The 19217-nt window shown below is 40.5% G+C and overlaps 1 protein-coding gene across 2 annotated transcripts in view; it reads right to left on the bottom strand.

Moving 5' to 3' along the window:
• Positions 1–19009, bottom strand: part of CASK (calcium/calmodulin dependent serine protein kinase) — a 188018-nt gene extending 169009 nt beyond the window's left edge. For both annotated transcript variants that reach the window (XM_069025606.1, XM_069025686.1), the window contains exon 1: positions 18756–19009. In XM_069025606.1, the coding sequence (XP_068881707.1) occupies positions 18756–18814 (59 nt within the window). In that variant the 5' untranslated portion in view covers positions 18815–19009. The remainder of the gene's footprint in view (positions 1–18755) is intronic.
• Between the last annotated feature and the right edge of the window lie 208 nt (positions 19010–19217).

Genomic DNA, 19217 nt, shown 5'->3' with positions numbered 1-19217 from the left:
TCAGGAACGCTGCGAAGACAGGATACAAGAAATCACTGCCAGTTTAACAGCCCTATGCTGATTCCTATGCAACTCATTCAAGTCTAGACAGTAGATTTTAAAAGCCAGTCTGGTTACAGTATTCACACAGCACATCACAGGAAATGCAGAAAGTGTCACACTTGCTAATTTTAAAAAGTCACACTTACTAAGTAGTTCTGGATAATTTTTAGGTTTGCAATACTAGCAGGATTATTTCCTTTTTTTTTAAAACCGATGACTTACACGCATCATGTGGAAATGCTAACAAAGAACAAAATATTAAGAACTTCAAAAAGTGGAGAAACTTCTTATTTCAGAAGAAAGACAAAAGAAGTACCAGTATGTAGATAAATGAAATCCACAGGACTCAGAATTTTGATATTAATACAGAATACATTGATCATTCAACTTTAGGAGACTAAAAAAATAAAACCAAAAACCATCACACAAAACCCCATCCCAAAACACCAAAAAAAATCCCAGAAAACCAAAACAACAACAAACCCCCCAAAAAATAATAATAAAAAAGAACAAACCCCCCCCAAACCAAAACAACCCACAAAAAAATCCCCCAAAACAAAGAAAGAAAAGGTCTGCTCTTACAGCAAGATTTTAAGAGAAGTCTGTCAAGAGGTACCAAATTCTGTACTTTCTGCACTGTCTAAAAATAAGTCTGTCAACTGAGCATGAGCTGACAAATTTTGTCCAGTGAATGTCTTCAAGGTCAGTTATGCCAATAATGTTTCCATATAATGTTAGCAAGTTTGTATTAAAACAAAAAGGCCCAAATGACTTTTGCTGAATTGAGAAATTCTACGTATTCACAAGACAGCTGCAGTACAGTGCAGGTAAACAGGATCAGCTAATCCAAGCTGGCAGAGAGCTGTCAAACACAGCTACAAGCAAGTGCTGTTTCCTCAACTGGAGATGAACGCGCTTCCATCCCTCATCTTGGGACTCCTGCAATTGTTCCCTAACCTGCTTTAGTCTGAAGGAGCTAGGCTAACAACATGGAATATTTGACACATTTAAATTAACCCAGTTCATTTAAAATGAAGGGAGCTGTGCCACAAGCACGGGAGACAAGGGAAGAGCAAGACTGAAGATTTAGGAGGAGCAATTTAATCAGTTAAAATATAATGATTAAGAAACAGGGAAAATATAACTTGAGATGGCTGACAACAAGCAACTATTACCACACAATTACCCCTGTGATTCAGCTCAGTACAGTTTCTGAAGTCAACATTTTTGTTCATACCTTATTTTAACATACTAAGAACCTCTACTCCGTTTGCTCTTCTGGCTAAATGACACACAAATAAAGAAATAAATCACTGCAATTAAAAAACATACAACTTAAAAGGCACTGAATACTGAAGACTTGATGGCAATAACCTTGTCAAACATTCCATCCCTACTCATGAATCAGCCTTGGCACCATTCTGCATACCCTGCTTTGCCAAAATGGTCTCTCTAATGTTTGATTATCACCTCACTAATCTAATCCTGCCTTTCATGATTCTCATCTTGCTTCCATTCCTCTTCTCCCTTCTCTGGCACCAGCTGCATCTTTTCCACAGCCTTTAACTCACCTGGGATGTTTTTCTTCTCACCTTTACAAATATTCTGCTTTTAACCAGCAAATTAATTTCTACTTGCTGCTGCTTTTCCCTTCCTCAACCCACTTTGTCTATCCTTGCAGGCTGGCAATCACCAGATCTCCTCTGGTTGGCTGTTAAATTTCACTTTTCAAACTCTGTTCCTTATTCCTTCCTATGAATCTACTTTAGCCACCTTTTTTTCCTCTGTCTTCCTCCCACATTCACCCTCTGTAGGAATCTTTTCCTCAGCAGCTTCCTATTCCAACTTCTGTTCCCCTTCTTTCTCCCCCTGCAGCATCAGGAGAACCAAGCTGGACCATGCTCCAATTAAAAAACAGGCTTCCAAAATCCACTTGGCCAGGATCTCAATGATTCCTGCTCCCTCCCCTTCAGGAATAACAGAAAAAAAAAAAAAAAAAAAAAAAAAAAAAAAAAAAAAAAAAGGCATAACACTGAGAAGTTTTACATTTATTTTAAACTAGGATTTAGTTTTAAACAAAATACATAGATTTTCACAGATTGTTGCCGAAGCCCTAAAACTTTAAGTCCTTCCCTTACCAAACACACATAAATAATGAATCAGTCACATATTTAAAAGCTGCTGAGAGAACTCTTAGAATTATTATTTTTCCAATGCATTGTCTGTACCAATGACTGCTTTTTCATACCTTTCCCATAAAACATTATAATACAGTGATTCTTAGTGAGAAAACAAAGGGTTTTTAACACTTGTATGCTCAAGAACATGTCTGCTTCTTTTTGTCCCCACAGACAGCTCTCAGCTTATTATAAAACCCCATTGGGTAAGTTTAGGCCATATTTCAGAATTTAATGTACTAATTAAAAGAAGGACTTGCAGCAGCTAAGCAAGATTTTCTTTAATCAGTTTGTTCAAGCATTCATTTCAATTCTACCCTAACCTTGCAAAAAAACAAGTCTGATTTATTCTGCCTGAAGACCCAGGGACATGTTAGAAGGAACCAGGAAGAATGACGGTCACAATTATCTGCTTTTTCTCTCACATTCAAGTGAGAAGCAGCTGAACAGGTCTAGAATTGCCACCTTAAGTACCCCTACTAATGGAGATCCCATTCCTGATTCTCAAGGCAGGCACTACTACCCACTGAATAATCAAAGCCCCCTTCCTCATTCTTAAGTTAAAGTGCAACTGAAAAGACTAAAGCAATACTGCACACCTCCTGAGATTCACATATTGCTTCTTCCCTTCTCTCTGGGTGCAGACCTGGAATGCAAAATAAACCCAATCTCCTGTATACCTCAGATCTGTTCTCTCTGAATAAAAAGAAATTCCCACCCCTCAATTTATTATGGAAATCTTACTCAACACCAACTGCTATAGTCAAAACAAGATCATATGGCCAAAACCAGAATGAAAACAATCCATGAAAAGAGTGCTATAAGGTATCTAGAAATCATTTTAGATAGTTCACGGATGTCACAGTTCAATTGCATATCCAGCGTAGCAGCATTTGGGTTGAGCCACACTTACGAGATGGATTATTTCCAACTGTTGGCTCATTTCATCTCTTAAGGAGAAAGGACTCCTTTCATATGTCTAGAAAATTCCATCTTCACCAATCTTGTCCTTTCTGCAGGTATCTGCCCCAAACACAGCTTTAAAACAGTTGCTGTATTATCAAGGGTTTAGTCCAAATGTGACTTCAAATACAAGCTGGAGGAATACTATGCCAAACTAAAAGAACTTTAAAAAAAAAAAAGTATATTCAAAACTGGTAATGACCTCCTGGTCCTCCTCTACATGTTTGGGTATTTTTTGATCATTCAAGAAAGGTGCTGGTCTGGTTCTTAACAAATTGGTTTCTACACATGACACTCAAGGGATAGAAAACTGTGTTTACTATGTGGTACCCCTCTGTGACAAACTAGATTCCAAGTACCACTAAGGCAGCATCACTGAAAGGCCCCTTCTCCCACTGATGTTTTCCAGCACGTGACAATCACATGTAATCAAACCACTGGGAAGCAGAAAATACTTGTCTGGGAGGTAAAAAAATTGTATAATCTGTGTTTTCCTTCCAAAGATACAGACATGTAATCTTCTTCCCGATAAACTAGTTTCCTGGTTTAACTGTTTTCATGGCTTTCATTGCTCCCCAGTTCCTAACCAGGTGAAGATTAAAGTTTTAAGAGTAATTGCACTGCTGTTGGAAAACTGGCCAAAATCCCAAATGACCAAGTGGGAAACTTATGAAAGGGGTAAGGGGAGAAAGAGCCACCTTTTTATCCTGATTTTTTTCTCAGTCTAGTTTAGGCCCTAAAACAGCAAGAACATGAACAAAAATGACAAAGAGGAGGAGGAACACATCTCAAGGAACACTGCTTGATAAGATTTTTTTGGGGTTTTTTTAGAACTTCATTATATACATTTTATTACATAAAAAGCTTTGAAAATGAACACTTGCACAGAAACTCCTTTCTCTACAAGACAAACTTGATCTGCAGTATTAATATTGTGAATATTTTCTACTATTTGCTGTCAACTTCCTCACATGGAGATAATTCCCATTTTACAGAATTGCCTATGGAAAGTTGTAAAATTTTCATACGGTGCATAAACATTATCAACTGTTTATGTAAACAAACATGGACTATAATTTAAATATACTGTTTTTTTATGAGAACTATCTGACTATAGTTAGAACCTTCTACTACTAAACAGATTCTCTCAAGAACTTAAGTCAAGAAACCATTTTAACTGGTAAAAGAGCATATGCTAATCAATTTTAATTAGCAACTCAATTAGCAATACATAACACTGAGAAGCTGAACGTAACTTTTTTCAGTCTACTCTGAATAGCACCAAACGTTCATAAATACACTGAGAATTCTGGATGCTGGATCATTCCAAACCATACCAGCATATTTACCTTGCTGATTACTAGCTCCTTAACACTGAGCAATGGCCCTTCCCAGCCTACCTGCTAAAAAAGAGGAATAACATAAAAATCGCTCTACTGAGAAACAAGACTAGGGAGGATTGTGAAAACATCTGAAACTACTTGGGGTACACAACAACAACCAAGAAAAACAGAGGATACTTTCACATCAGATCCACACCATCCACTTTCTCACTCCTACTGCATGCAGTAACTGCGCCAGGATCAACAATTTGCTCCTGATACTGACTAGAACAACTCAGCTCCCATCCATTAAAGCAGACAAAAATATTGAGGTTTTGTACATTTTGCAGGGTCTTAACTCTAAACAAGTATAACACTTAACTGGTGCTTAGTCAAATGTGATTTTGGACTTAGCACACCTCTGTGCATTTGAGCCACTCCAAGGAATACTGATTAGAAGATTTTTGCACATCATTAAAGAACAGGGTATTTTCTGAAGCTTTATAAACAACACATTTCCAAACAGCATTTAAGCTGATAGGATGGAAAATTGTATTTATGTTTACTAGAAGTGAAGAAGAACAGATAAAAAAAATGAAGAATTTTGCCAGTCCATTTACATGTGGACAAATTTTAAAAGAATTAAAAAAACCCAACCCAACATACAGTGTTGTATCATCTCTGACATACTAACAGGGCAGGATCACGCACCCCTTCAAACGAGCTTAGTGGTGTAACATTTTCCACAAAACATGAACTCCTGCACAAGACTTTGCTTCAGACTTTGGAGATACAACTTCTTCCTTTCTCTTGGAGATTTGTATTTCTGGAAGTCTTTTAACTTAGGTAGGTTAGCAGTAGGTATGCAAGTTTTCCTGAGATTTCAAGAGTTATCCTGTAAAACAGCATCAGCCTAAAGAAAGTAGCAAGGAAAAAAAAAAAAAGGCAGCATTTTTTTAATCATTCTTTGAGGACCATCCCCTACTCCCCACAATACCACAGAGATGAGACAAAGTAGAAAAATGTGCAAAATATAAAAAGCATTTTTTGGTAGTTAGAATATACAGGAAAGAGTGGAGCAGGTTCATACTTACTAGGTATAAACCACTTTGTTTTCTAAGCGCTGTTGCTGAAAAACCCTTCTTTTCCCAGAAACTGATTGGGTAGGGAAGCATGGTTGCTAAAACAAGTAGGCCAAGATCTTATTTCCCCCAGTGAGAAAAGATTAGATAAACTTCCTTCTTCCACACATGCTCACAGGAACAAAATTCAACTACAGAGAGCCACCTCTCTTCCTCGAACTCTAGACAGAAGAAGTAAAGCCACACAACTTTACTTTTTCTAGGCTGCAGAGGCAAAGTCAACCTGCAAAACTAAAAGCACTTTCCTCTACATAATAGCTTTTACAGCTGCTATGGGGAAAAAAACCCAACCCAAACAAATAAACAACAAAAAGTCATTTATTAACTATCTGAACTGTTATCGGGACTTTGAGGAGACAGTAACAGAACAGGTTACCCTGTACCACTCCCTCTACAGAAAACAAACACAGGTCTCAACACTACAGTCTCAGCTGGCTGCAGATTCAAAGATAAAATTACAATGATGACACTTTTTCAAAGGTTCTTGTAACTCAGGAGAAACCTTTTGTTAGCTCAAGCTTCAGAAACTGAAATTGTAGTTTGATTTTGCAGCAAGCCAGCTTCCATGGGAGCAAAATTCTGACTGACAGCCATCCTACAGTCTGCTGGGAGCCCAGTGAGTCTGAAGAAAACTAAAGGAGATCTCAGTGTAAGCCAGAATACACCGTGTGAAACAACATATACAAGTACTGATAGGAACAGAAATGTGGGGCAAAGGGGGGGAAAAAATCCAGAATGAAGCTTTGGCAGAGCTACCAAGGAGTGTCACATTGCAAAAGAAATGCTAAAAGAATGCAAAGCAGTAGAGAAACATTTAAAAACCATTCAGGTGCATTGACACTCAAACTAGAAGTAAAATGATGGTACTGAAGAGACCAGCAAAACCCCAAACTGTTCTATATTCCATAACCAACCACCAGAACATACTGTCTTTATCACAGTAAATACAGAAAGAGATGTGTGACTTAAAATTTTTTAACAGCCAATATGAGAGCAAAAAAAGGCAGGAAGTTTGCTTATTGACTACAGCTGCATCTGAAGAGGAAACAAAGAAGAATACAGGGTATTTCTCCTTAGAAAAACTCCCTAATGTGTTCTAAGGGAAATAAAGACAGGAGACAGCTATTTTCTTCACTGATATAAGCTTTACAAAACAAAGTCTTTTAAAAGCAGTCATGAAATCCAGCCAGAATTTGTCTTTTTAAGAATACAGATGAAAATGTAGGACCAAACAGCAGCTCAAGATAAATTTCATCAAGAAACTAGAGATGGCAGCAAAGTCTCAAGCTAGCATCGGGGTGTAAGTGGAAAAGTAAAATGAAAAGGAAAGTTCTGAGTAATTCTAACAGCTTTGTCCAAACGATAAACATTCCAGGTCGGGTTTTTTTTTTTTTCCTTTTTCAAAGGGTGACAGAAAAAAGCAAACCTAACAGTAAGAACAACTACAAACAACTGTAAGGCTCTATTTTTAAATGCAAAAACTTCACAGATCAATTTTTAGCACACATGAGAAAAAGAATTTTAAAGCAGCTTTCAGCACAATATGCATGTTTAAAATCTAACATGCATCAATATTCTCACAAGTCACTGCTGATTTCTGAATGTCCAGCCATATAGCTGAAACCACATTTCAGGAAGGTATTATTTTATACTTTTCCTTGTCTTTGCAACTGCAACAAATACTGAGAAGCTGGACATAGGCTGGGTTTTGGGAAGAGATTTTCCCACTGTTAGTTTTCTGGAACACTTTAAATTTTTGAAAAATACATTAGCAATATGAGAAACTAAGTCCCATTCTGAAAAACAACAAACATTCAGAGAAAGAATCACAGAAGTTTCACAAAGTGACCTCACCTTTCTGCTTAACTGCATCCCTGCAAATAATCTAAAATTCTACAGTTCCGAGTTTGCTGTTTGACACAACACCTAAAGGATCCTGGACACTGAAAAGCACTGTCTCAAGAGATACTGTAACTCACCAGCATGGAGAATACCCAAACCAGCAGTTTTGCTGTGGATTTTGCCTTGCTACTACCTGGGACATGCTCTCAGAACCTGCCAGTCCATGCCAGTGCAGCTGCTACTCATCAGTGCTTGGAACAATCCTCCCCAAAATCAGGACACTCATATTAAAATCCTTCCCTAACACACAGTGTCTGAAGAAGTACTCACCAGGCCAGAAGATAAGGGAAACAAAGGTATTCTTAACACTCCCAGCTGATGTTTTACGGAATCATTTAATAGTCATCACATCCACTAAGAAGGGAAACAAAGCATCCGTGATGATCATATTCACGAAGCAAAAAAACCCCAAACCAATTCCCAGTCCCTGTTCTGAGCAAATTTTAAGTATTTCATACACACAACACAAAACAACTCTACAGTCAGCAATCTTTTTGAAAACATCCTTAATCAACACAGCAAACAGACAACAGGAACTTTTGAAAACTTCAAACAAGTCAGAAACTAAGAATCCAAGTAAGAAGATTCATCTGCAAGAGTTGAGGAAGTATCCTCAAAGTGTATCTCAATGGCAGCTATGAAGTTTTGAATACAAGTGCCTGCGGCTGATAAAAAAAATTGACACACTTGAGATCTAAGATTAGGGAAAGAACTTCTGATATTTTAAGCACCCTGTTTACTTTATGCTTTTAAAGATAATTGAACCTTAAGGGCTGAACATCCGAGAAACTCAGCCAACAGATAACCACTTTTTCCAGAAAGGAAAGAGTAAGAAAAATAATCTTAATCTAATAGCTCTAACTGAGCAAAACAGTTCTGTCTGACCTTCAGTTTTGAAAGCCCCTTTTGTTCCTTTCATGTGTGTAGTGCTGAAGGTCTGAAATTAAGAGGTTTGCAGAAACAGACGAAGAAAGAGGTTACTTTTGAATTCCGATGGGTTTAGAGAGGGGCTGTAGAAAGGAAAACAGTGTTTTCTGTAAATGGAAGTTGGTATTTTTCCATCTAAACTCGATCTACATGCACTAACACGGAACTTTTCCTAAAAAGACCCAAAACAAAAACACAAAACAGAAACCCCAACAAAACAAATAGAAAAAAAGGCAGATCTTTTAACTGAAAAAAGTTCTTGATCAATACAATACATTTTACATTTAAGTTTAGAGCAAAACAAAATTTGAAAATAGGTGGCTGAGGAAAACTTTGCTTTTGAATTTCTTGAACATTCTTAAATATGCTACCAGAGCTTTTGCACACAATCACACCAGAACCAGAAGTAACAGATTTGGTTTCTATAAAGATTAGAATTACTCACAAACATCAAGCATGCTTGCTGTTCAGAATACATCCAACTGTGAACATTTTAAGTCCTGAAGGATCCAACAAGGCACATGCACATGTGAAGAACATCTAACCATGTCAGAAGCTAATACACTTCAAAGAATTAATTCTAGTATTAGAAAAGGAAAAATCCCAGACTTAGTTGCCTTCCTAATTTTAATTGGCTGTCTCACCAATTAAAATCCTGAATGAGGTGAGGTCCTTATGTAAAGTTAGTGCTTGGTTTTAATTACAGGGAATGTCTATGTGTATAGGAAGAAGGAAGAAACAATTTAAGACCATAAAAACAACAGATTTTTTTTTTGTGTGCATGTGTATTAACATAATGGCATGTTAATTTGGAACCTTCCCCCCCCCCCCCAAAAAAAAGTAATCTGTTTGCCTTTTTTCTTCCCCTTTCCTTACCATTGTCTGGATCATTGCAGAAAGGGGTTTAGAAGCTAACTTCCTGATTATACAAAAAAAGCCAAACATGCCTAAAAAAAACCCCTCACAAAGCATTTTATGATATGGTCTTAGTAATTCGCTGTTGCCAAAGGTGAGAAGAGGGGAGGGGTCCCTGCACACTTTATCTCTCTCCATCCCTGAGTCTTCTACCTTGAGCAAGCCCTGACTGCACTGTAGGTCTGGTCAAGCCAGTGAAAACAGCAGAATAACCATCCAACAAAGCGAATATTTCTGTAGTGCACCTGGCTCATACAGATCAGACACATACTGAAGTTGGTACAGGGGGAGGGTGGATCACTCGTGGCATGGGAGCACATAAAGAGAGCAAGATCTCCTTCTTCCAGCAGCAGCAAACTTAATTCAGCTCCCGTCACCAAGCTGCCCTCACACACTCCTCACAGAGGGCACAAAGACAAGAAAGGCTACTACTGCCATGTTTACACAACCTCCAGCACAGCTACAACCTGACACAGCTTTCCTTCAGGAACCACGATATACTTAGAGAGGCTGCAGGATGACAAAGGTGCAGGATTTCACCTCAATTCCTGCCCTGCATGCAGCCAGACCAGTGCTGAGCAGACCTCTTCTCTAAACCCATCCAAATTCAACCTATCTGCTTCTGCTGCACTCAAGTTCAACCCTAGCAAACATAAAGAGCTCCACAAAGATCTGCTCTTTTCTAGGAAAAGTTACTAGTTCGGATCAGTATTGATGTAGAAAAGATCCTATCACTGTAATATAAAATTCCCTAAATTTTATGTAATCTTCACAGGCTACCCTCACCCACACCTTCTCTATCATCTCCTAACCAGAAGGAGTGGTTTGAGGAAGGGAGATAAAATTACCTCGCTTGCTTCTTCACTATCCCTTCCATTTACAGGTGTATTAATCCCTCTGAGTGTAAATTAGTGCTTTCCCACAGTTCAGAACTGTTTCCCTCTGTTCAGTATCAGGAACAACATCTGGAGCCAAAAAAAAAGGAGAAAAGTGGGCAGCTGACAACTCCACTTGGATTATCAGGATTTCCCTGGAAGAGGGTGGGAGTAAAGCACTAACACACTCCTTTGGCTGGCTTCTCTAAGCTCAAACATCAAGGACACAGCCAAAGGTTTCAGTCGTAGACTCTCTCCCCAGAATGAAACTGGGAGTAAAAAGCAGAGAAGAGGAACATGCCTAAGTTCTGGTCAGATGGTCGGGACAAGTTGAACTTTCTTTCAGGAGAAATACTAAGTTCTTTAGTTCTTAGTTCTTTTTTTGTTTGTTTGTTTGTGATAGTGTTATTTCTACTTTACAGACCCACATTACAAGACATCTAGAAAAGATTTAATGAAGTTCTGAATATCCTAAAGACCACTGTACCTGAGAAGGCTCAATCTCCCTACAGTTAAGACTTCCTTCCATACTCTTAGAGATCCTTGCATCAAAAAAATTTCAAAAAGTCAACTACACTCCAAACTCTGGTAACTGAATTTAAATGAAGTCACAAGTTACCCAAGAATAATGTGTTCCCTAGGAAAGGCACACTTTGAAATTCTAAGGGTTTCTATATCTCAGCTGCAGCTGAGAACTGACACTTTGATAAGATAAAACTAGTTTTGCAACTTACCTTGAAGTGCTTTCAAACAACTGAACAGAATACATTTTGAACCACTGTAAATGTCTGTACAGGACTCATACCCCAGCCATTACATCTAAAAAAATTTGTTCAGAGGCAAGTTTTGTACAGCTTTCTTAGTTCACATATCCCAGGAAATTCAGTCAATATTAAATGCTAGGAGTAACTGCTTAGGTCCACATTGTGCAGAAAAGAAAATGGAGACGTTAGTTATAAATGAAATCATAGTAGCTGCAAGCAGTTACATCTGCCATTGGGTAGCCAAAGAAACAGGTGAAGGAGCCAAGTGAAAATCTATTCAACCAAATGTTACTTAGAATCCCTGGTGGAAGGCAAATATTTAGAATTTCTTAAACCGACAACGAACTTCGTAAGTTTGTACGAACTAGGCATCAACTATAAATGTCTTCAGGTGCTGAAGACATGTTCTAACTACTGACTTCTGAAAAAGTTAACTCAATACAGAAATTGGCAAAATACTGACAACACAAGAATTCTGACAAATCCTAAGCCTGGAAGGAAAACACAGTCCCAGTTCACCTCAAACACTGCAACAAAAGACAGAAAGTATGGACTAACTTTCTGGCTACCCCTTCTTATCCTATTCTAGAAAAAAAGGAAGGAAAGTAAAAGAGCAAGGCACTTGTTACCCATTCAGTTCTGTCCTGTGAGAATACATTAGGCAATAGTCCTCAGTCCTTTTAGTCCTAAATTTATTCTGTAACAGTTTTTTAGTAGTATCTCTGAAAAGACGCCTTTGCTTCTCACACAAACTGAACCAAAAAAATAAACCCTTATTACAGTGTAAAGGTCTTTTATGGCCAAGCTCCAAAACTGATCTGAACCTTATTTCACCTCCAGAAAAAAGACACTGGTACGAGGGTGCTTAAATACCCAGTATCATCACAAAGGTAACTGAAATGCGACAGTTTGCTGTGCTCTGCTGTTCCCAACAAGGGCAGCATTCCTTGCACCAACAGACGCCTCCCAAGGAACACTTAACTCTCTCTGAAGACAGCAGAAGTTTATGAAGAGAAGGTACTAACCTGGCACACTAAAACACAATTCAGTTTACAGCTATGCTGAAGTCAAGGTGCTTTCGTCCCATGCTTTGGATGCCTTACCAAGGTATCTGATGTAGGCAAAGAAAAAGAAAAGTTTATTGGGGTTCTTTTGGTAGTAATAGCTGATTAGTACACTATCTTGAGAGGTAAGTATAATTTTTTTAACAGGTAGAGATGATAGTTCTGGCCATGCTGATAGTCATGCTGCTGCATATTTTAAAAAAAAAAAAAAAAAGTACTTCATTCATGAGAGTTATTTTTATCAACTCCACAGTTCGGCACAAAATACCTACTTGTAACAACCACTCATTTCTGGAGTCATCATTCTTTAGATGACACATTTAATATGACTACAAGTTTCTGAGAAGTGATCTTTGGAAACATCATATTGAGGTTAATAATGCTTGATTACCATTCATAGTAGTGACATCTGTATAAAAGATTTTTTAAAAGTGCAGTGCATCAGACAGAGGGCTAAGTAGGTGAGTGGCTGTTGACATAAAATGTGTCTCTCTTCTTTCCCTAGTATTTCTTTATCCTAAAGTATTTTATCTTAAGCATTATGTTTGAAATGAAATTATTATCAGGAATCACTTGGGTCCTGAAGCCTAACCCCCATTTTTTTGAAGGTAACGAAGCTTCATACTATTTTCATAAAAAGATCAAACTCCTAACTTAGCAAATCTTCAAGACAAGGTCACTTTTTTTATCCCACTTCTCACAGACATCTGATCCAGAATCTCAGTAGTAAACTGGTTTAAAAAAAAAAAAAAATCTTCAAACTTTCAGCCTGAAATTACACAGGACTAGTCTGCTCAGATTTGCTCATCTTCAAGGCTTCCTTCTCTTGGGTGTTTAAACACATAAACATATTTGCAAAGTCCTTGCACAATCTTTCTCAGCTTGTATTTTCCTAGATCAAGTTCCTCCAAACTCCCCTCTTTAGCAAGCCTCAACTTCCCAATCGCTACCGCTGTCTTGTTCACATCATAAGAATCACAGAATCATTAACATTGGAAAAAAACCCCTGGGACCATTGACTCCAACCTCTGACAGATCACCACCCTGTCAACTCAACCATGGATGGCACTGAGTGCCACATCCAGTCATTTCATGAACAGCTCCAGGGATGGTGACTCCTCCACCCCTCCGGGCAGTTCATTCCAGTAATCAGCAACCCTTCTCCATGCAGGAATTCTTCCTGAAGAAGGATGTACAGAAGAGTGCTGCTGCTTATCAAAACAGTACTAGAAGAAGCCGTACAAAGAGAGTAGTGATTGAAATGTTGTACTCCAAAACCAGGTTTACTCATTCTAGTCTGTGTTCAGCTGCTTCTCTTAAGCAGGCAGAGCCTCTTAAGTAGAAACAGGTCACTACAACAGCTGAAATCCATAGCGGAATAATTTAGCTAAGGATATACTCTAGCAATTACACACTACAAATAATCAACCACTATTCTCCTGAAGCAATGCACATTATGACCTCATGCTTAAATCAAATATTTATTATAAACTGTTACTCTTACACACAGTAACAGAGACAACAGACAAAAATGTTTTATTAGCAGAGAGTTTCAAAAGGCACTAAAAAGACAAAAGCTAAGCTAGACAAATCAGTTGCCATATCCCTTCCCCCTCCCCCCTTTACAAACAGGGAGTATGTACCACAGTTGTTTCACATTTTCATTTGGTTTGTCATTAATTATACCCATCAGTTATTTGCATCAGTTTCACAGGAAATGCAAAAACTCAGTGTACTAGAGAAAAAGTATGTTTGAAAGTCAGCAGGCATTCTAATTCCTGTGAGTGAAAATGGAGGCAACAATGAAAAACAATACCACTGAAACCATCAAAATACATCTACATAGTTTTGTTACCACAATAACTACAATTATTAGAAGTTTTACGTATTTCTTGGACAAGGAATCTATGAGCTCTGTCCTCCCTTTCCTGAACACTCCCAGACTGAGGCATAAATCTAAAGCACCTCCAACGCCAGGTAACAGCTTAGGATGGAATTGCAACCACCACCTCTTGTCTGACTTCAGTGGGCCAGAAGCCTTCATATCTCAATGAAAAAAAAAAAAAATTAAAAATTCCCTTTTCCACAACTTTGCATCCTCAGCTTACATCTGTGGTGCTCCAGCAGTGTTGACAGTCTGGAGGGACAAAGGAGAAGGGAGCAATGCCTGCTCGCTCTTGGACTTTAACTGCTCTTTACTAGATGGAAGGACCCAAGCAGAGAGATTCATCCCATCACAGAGGAAAGAGGGATGAAAACAAACTAAAATCCTCATGCATGCAGTGCAGAAGACGATTAGCCTTAAGCCATATTGCAGAGAACGTCCTGAAAGCTCTGACAGCATTAGCACCAAACATCATGTTACACTTTGGTACTGGAAATGCCAACAACTGCACTACTACACACACAATGATGGTACATATGGCCCACAAATGGAAGAAAAAAATTACAAAAATGTACTATTTTAGTGACTATTAGTATCACAGAATGGATAAGGCTGGAAGGGACATCAGTGGGTCATCTGCTCCCACCTCCCTGCTCAAGCAGGGCCATCCCAGAGCACATGGCACAGGATTGTGTCCATATGGCTCTGGAATATCTCCAGTGAGAGAGACTCCACAGCTTCTCTGGACAATCAGTTCCAGTGCTCGGTCACTGCACAGTGAAGAAATTCTTCCTCATGTCCAGGTGGAACTTCCTGGCCATCAGCTCCTGCCTGTTCCTCCTGTCCCATTGCTGGGCCCCACCAAACAGAGCCTGGTCCATCCTCTGCCCCCTCCCTGCAGACACTGACAGACAGGGATGAGATGCCCTCTCAGCTGCCTCTTCTCGAGGCTGAACAGCCCCAGATCCCTCAGCCTTTCCTCAGAGAGATGCTCCAGTCCCTTCAACATCTTTGTCACTCTCTGCTGGACCCAATCCAGGAGCTCCATGTTTTTCCTGTCCTGAGGAGCCCCAAACTGGACACAGCACTCCAGGTGATCCTCACCAGGGCTGAGAAGAGGGGCAGGATCACCTCCCTCCACCTGCCAGCAACACTCTTCCTAATGCACCCCAGGACTAATGACTTCCGTTGTGACCAGAGCCCTTTTAAACACAAATAAATGTCTATCATCTTTATGTCATTGTATTTACAACTTAAACACTTGAAGAAATTTTTAAGCAACCTCCAGTCCTACTGTCAGAAAGGTCAGACAATCTTTATGGTTCTCCTCTAATGCTAACATAAACTGATACGGATCTTAAGAGGTACAGAAATGTAAAACCAGGTAATTTAAAATAAAGTCCTTGCAGAATAAGACTCTTATCATAAAAACCTTACCTCACTCTTCTAGATGCAACACCTACTAAAGACAGACATTCCCTCTTTGGCATAAAGAAAACTCCTGCTATGTGTATGTGGAGCTCCTATGATAAACTCAGAACAGTCTGCACCTCAGATGAATAGCCAAGATGTTTCAATTTTACACCTACTATGTTTCATGAACCACTCCAAGCATTTTGAATGAAAATTCTAATAAAAAATAAACAAGTACACTTAGCACTACTATCTGTGAGCCATCAATCAAACACATGGTCTGATCCACATAGTAACAGGCTTAAAGATTTTAGATTGTGTACTTCTCAACCAATACACAGGGAGAATCTCTTCAAAGGTACCTGGAAGAAAATTTGAAAAAAAAATGGCACACCTGTATTTTTCATCACTATCACTTATCTTGAGATATGTTAACACATTTTGAAGGCTAATAAAGAAATCCCCAATTTACTTCTTGCTGAAGTATGTTTGTGTCAGCCAAGCTGAAGACAAGACAGTAATCTCAAACATAACATGTCTGGCTAAGTAAAAATAAATGACTAATGTTAGTGTCATAAATGCCCCTTTAAAAAGTTCAATGAGAAATTGTGATTGTTATTCCAATTTGTATTTTCATATAGCTTTCAGCAATGGAAAGGTATACTGGAAATATATGCAAAATAAGATTCCCCTAACTTTTTTTCTAATGAAAACATGAACTAGAATTTCTTTCTATCCCTCGTGGCCTTTCCTTGCACCCACACCCCTTAAAAATTAAAAATGCATGCTTGCAGGACTTAAACACACTAAATGTCACATAAACAGTTTATCATTGTCATTCCCATCAATTCAGTCATATACTACTGCCCTGTAATTGTTCCTCACCAAAAGCTATTATTGCTGCATTTACTCAAAGTCAGTCTTATCAGTTTATTGTATTTAGAAGTGTTTAGAGCTTATCCTAAAGATCAGAATATGCCTCCACAAATTGGACTGTCTACTGTCAGCCAAGAAAGTATCTTCTGATTTCTCTAGTACATTGTATGGGAACTTTGACTAAACACTCAAGATATTTTACAGGCAAAGATCTCTTTCCCACACCCTTTGTGAAAATACCTTTTACGACCCTAAGTGACAGCAGTAACTACCTACTTAGGAAAGATAAATTACACATTTTAGTATTTCATGTGTCCAAAATGCAAATCAGAGCCAGATGTGCTATTTGCAAGAACTAAATCACTGTATCAATCAATAACAAATCCCAGGAACATGCAGACAGTTAGTGCATGTTTCACTGAAAGATGTTTGGTCAGATGCATACGTAGCAATTCAAAGCAGATTTACAGCAGCTTTCCTCAAGTTTCTTACAAACAGGCAAGGTGGTACCCAAAATCTGTAGGCTAAATAAAGATGCTGCACCTCTGGTCCCCTGGAATTTACCTGCGTAGCATTGCAAAGAAACAGGAATACATAAATTGTACATGAAAGTTGTGTATTTATTTTAAATGTTTGGGGTTTTTTAGAGGATTGACTTGACGTCTGTGCGGAAAAGCCTGAGTAATCACAACGAGCTATCAGCCCTTCACACCACCACTGCTGCTATTTTCAGTGATACACCCTGTTTTTGCTACAGTGCTCTTGGCATTATCATGCTACCGTGATCCAGTATTTATCTGTTAGATCTAGTTACATCACAACACTCTCTACTACCTAAATCTCACGTGGAACTTCTGCAGCTAACGCCTAATCCACCGGTTTTGTGCTCTCCCTTCAAAATTCTCCAGCCACAAAACAAAAAGTCACTGGAGATGTGCAAACATCTGGCCCCCTGTGAATCATCCATCCTCCGAAAGGGTGTGCAGTCATGCATAAGAACTGCACCTTCCTTCTAACGGCAGTTGGGCAGGAATAAAACCGAGTGTGAACTGCAGTGGTTAGCATAAAACCACTTGTCAAAGGAGTGTGCCAAAAATTGTCTTCAAAACATCTTTAATAACAAGAGTTTAGCTCCTACAGAAGCTCCTCACCAGCATCAAGTTAAAACAGTCATATACCATTTACCGTGACAAACAAGGCCCTTGGAGTTTAATATTTTTAAAAGTTGAGTTAGGAGCAAGGTGGTAGTGTCTTGTGAAACGACAGAACTGAGTGCTGAAACTTCTGCTGACAACAAAGCCACCTGCTATGTCCAAGACCAGCATTTCAGTATAATCCTGAGAAAAGATTAATTCTACAATATTTTTAGCCCTAGCTTTGAAAGCAGACAACACTCCATATACACTGAAAAGCATACGGGTGGAGAGCGGGCAAGAGGATACATGCAGGAAAAATTCCTTGTTTATAATCAAAACACGGTCAATTATTCTCATAAAATCCATTGTCACGAAGAAAAAACTCCGAGCACACTGAACAATGTCACTACTAAGGCTTGCAGATCAATCTCAGCTTCGGAATCAGACACATACAGAAAATTAGGCAGTCCCAGTATCACTGTATCTTTCGTGTCCTTTTTGCAACATAGACACAACTACAGAAAATACATGAAAGACGATGAAGAAATAAAGAAAGGATTTCAAAACTGAACAGTCACAGAAATATGGGGGCAGGGGAGAATGGAGTTCAGGTTTAATTCTTTATCACCATCTGATCTGGGGGAGTCTCTGCATTTTCTTGGTGACTCGAATTGTCATTTTCATCCAACAGCGGTAACCCGAAACAGCAGCTGGGGAACGCCAGCCACTGCCTCAACTCCCAGGTTTCATACAAGCCTCGAGCATCGGTTTAACAGCAGTTGCATAATAAGACTCAAAAGGCCAAGCACTCCTCCTGCCTTGTACATCTCCATTTCCACACGAACGAGAGTGATAGATCTGGGCGAAAACCGAGCACTACCCGAGCGCCACTACCAAGCTGGTTATTATGCAGCAAAGAAGAGGAAAACCCAACACCTGGCGCACAAATATGCAGACACCCAGTGAATAGGTGGATCTACGGAGAGCTGTCTTCCCTTTCCCTTCCCCAATAGGCAATCCTTGATGGGTGTGCCAGGAATGGGATATCGGGGGGAGGAGAAGAAAAGGGGTGGGAAGTGGTTGCCGCTTGCTGCAGCCAGGCTGAGCGATGGCGAGGTGGTTAATCATGGTGGCTGAGGAAACACGGGGTCACTTCTCCCCCTTCCGCCTCCCGTGTGACGAGGACGGTGGGCACCGGCCACGGGGGGGGACCCGGACCCCGCACGGACCCGCCGGCGGCGGCGACTCAGGTGGGTCCCGGGCGGAGCATCCCGGTGCCCGGTGCGGGCGGGGGGCGCGGGGCAGCGCTCCCCCCGCCCAGCCCTGCCCTGCCCGCTCCCCGCCGCACTCACTTGCCGATCACCTCGCAGAGCTCGTACACGTCCTCGAACAGCACGTCGTCGTCGGCCATGGTCCGGGCGGGGGGGCTCAGCCCGAGAGGCGGCGGCCCCGGGGACGCCCGGCTCCCCCGCCGCTCAGCGCCCACCGCCACCACGGTAAATCCCGGCCGCTCCCAGCGCCGCCCGCTCGCCCGGGGCTCCCGCGGCCGCGCCGGGACTCCCCGCTCCTGCCGCTCCTCCTCCGCCTCCTGCCACGGCCGCCGCCGCTCCCCGCGCGTGTCGCACCCCCCGCGCCCCCGCCTCCCACCCCCCTCCCGCCCCCTCCCTCCCGCGCTCAGCCGCGGCTCCCGGCGGGCGGCTCCGGCTCAGCGGGGCGGCGCGGGAGCCATGGAGGGGATCGGGGCGGGCGGCAGCGCCGGGTCGCTCCCTCGCCGGGCGGGAGCGGGGCGCGCGTTCCCGGGCGGGCGGGAGCGC

The sequence above is a fragment of the Aphelocoma coerulescens genome, chromosome 1 (assembly GCF_041296385.1).
Source record: "Aphelocoma coerulescens isolate FSJ_1873_10779 chromosome 1, UR_Acoe_1.0, whole genome shotgun sequence".
Classification (NCBI taxonomy): domain Eukaryota; kingdom Metazoa; phylum Chordata; class Aves; order Passeriformes; family Corvidae; genus Aphelocoma; species Aphelocoma coerulescens.
The sequence above is the reverse complement of the archived record's forward strand: the minus strand, read 5'-3'. Positions and strand labels throughout refer to the sequence as shown.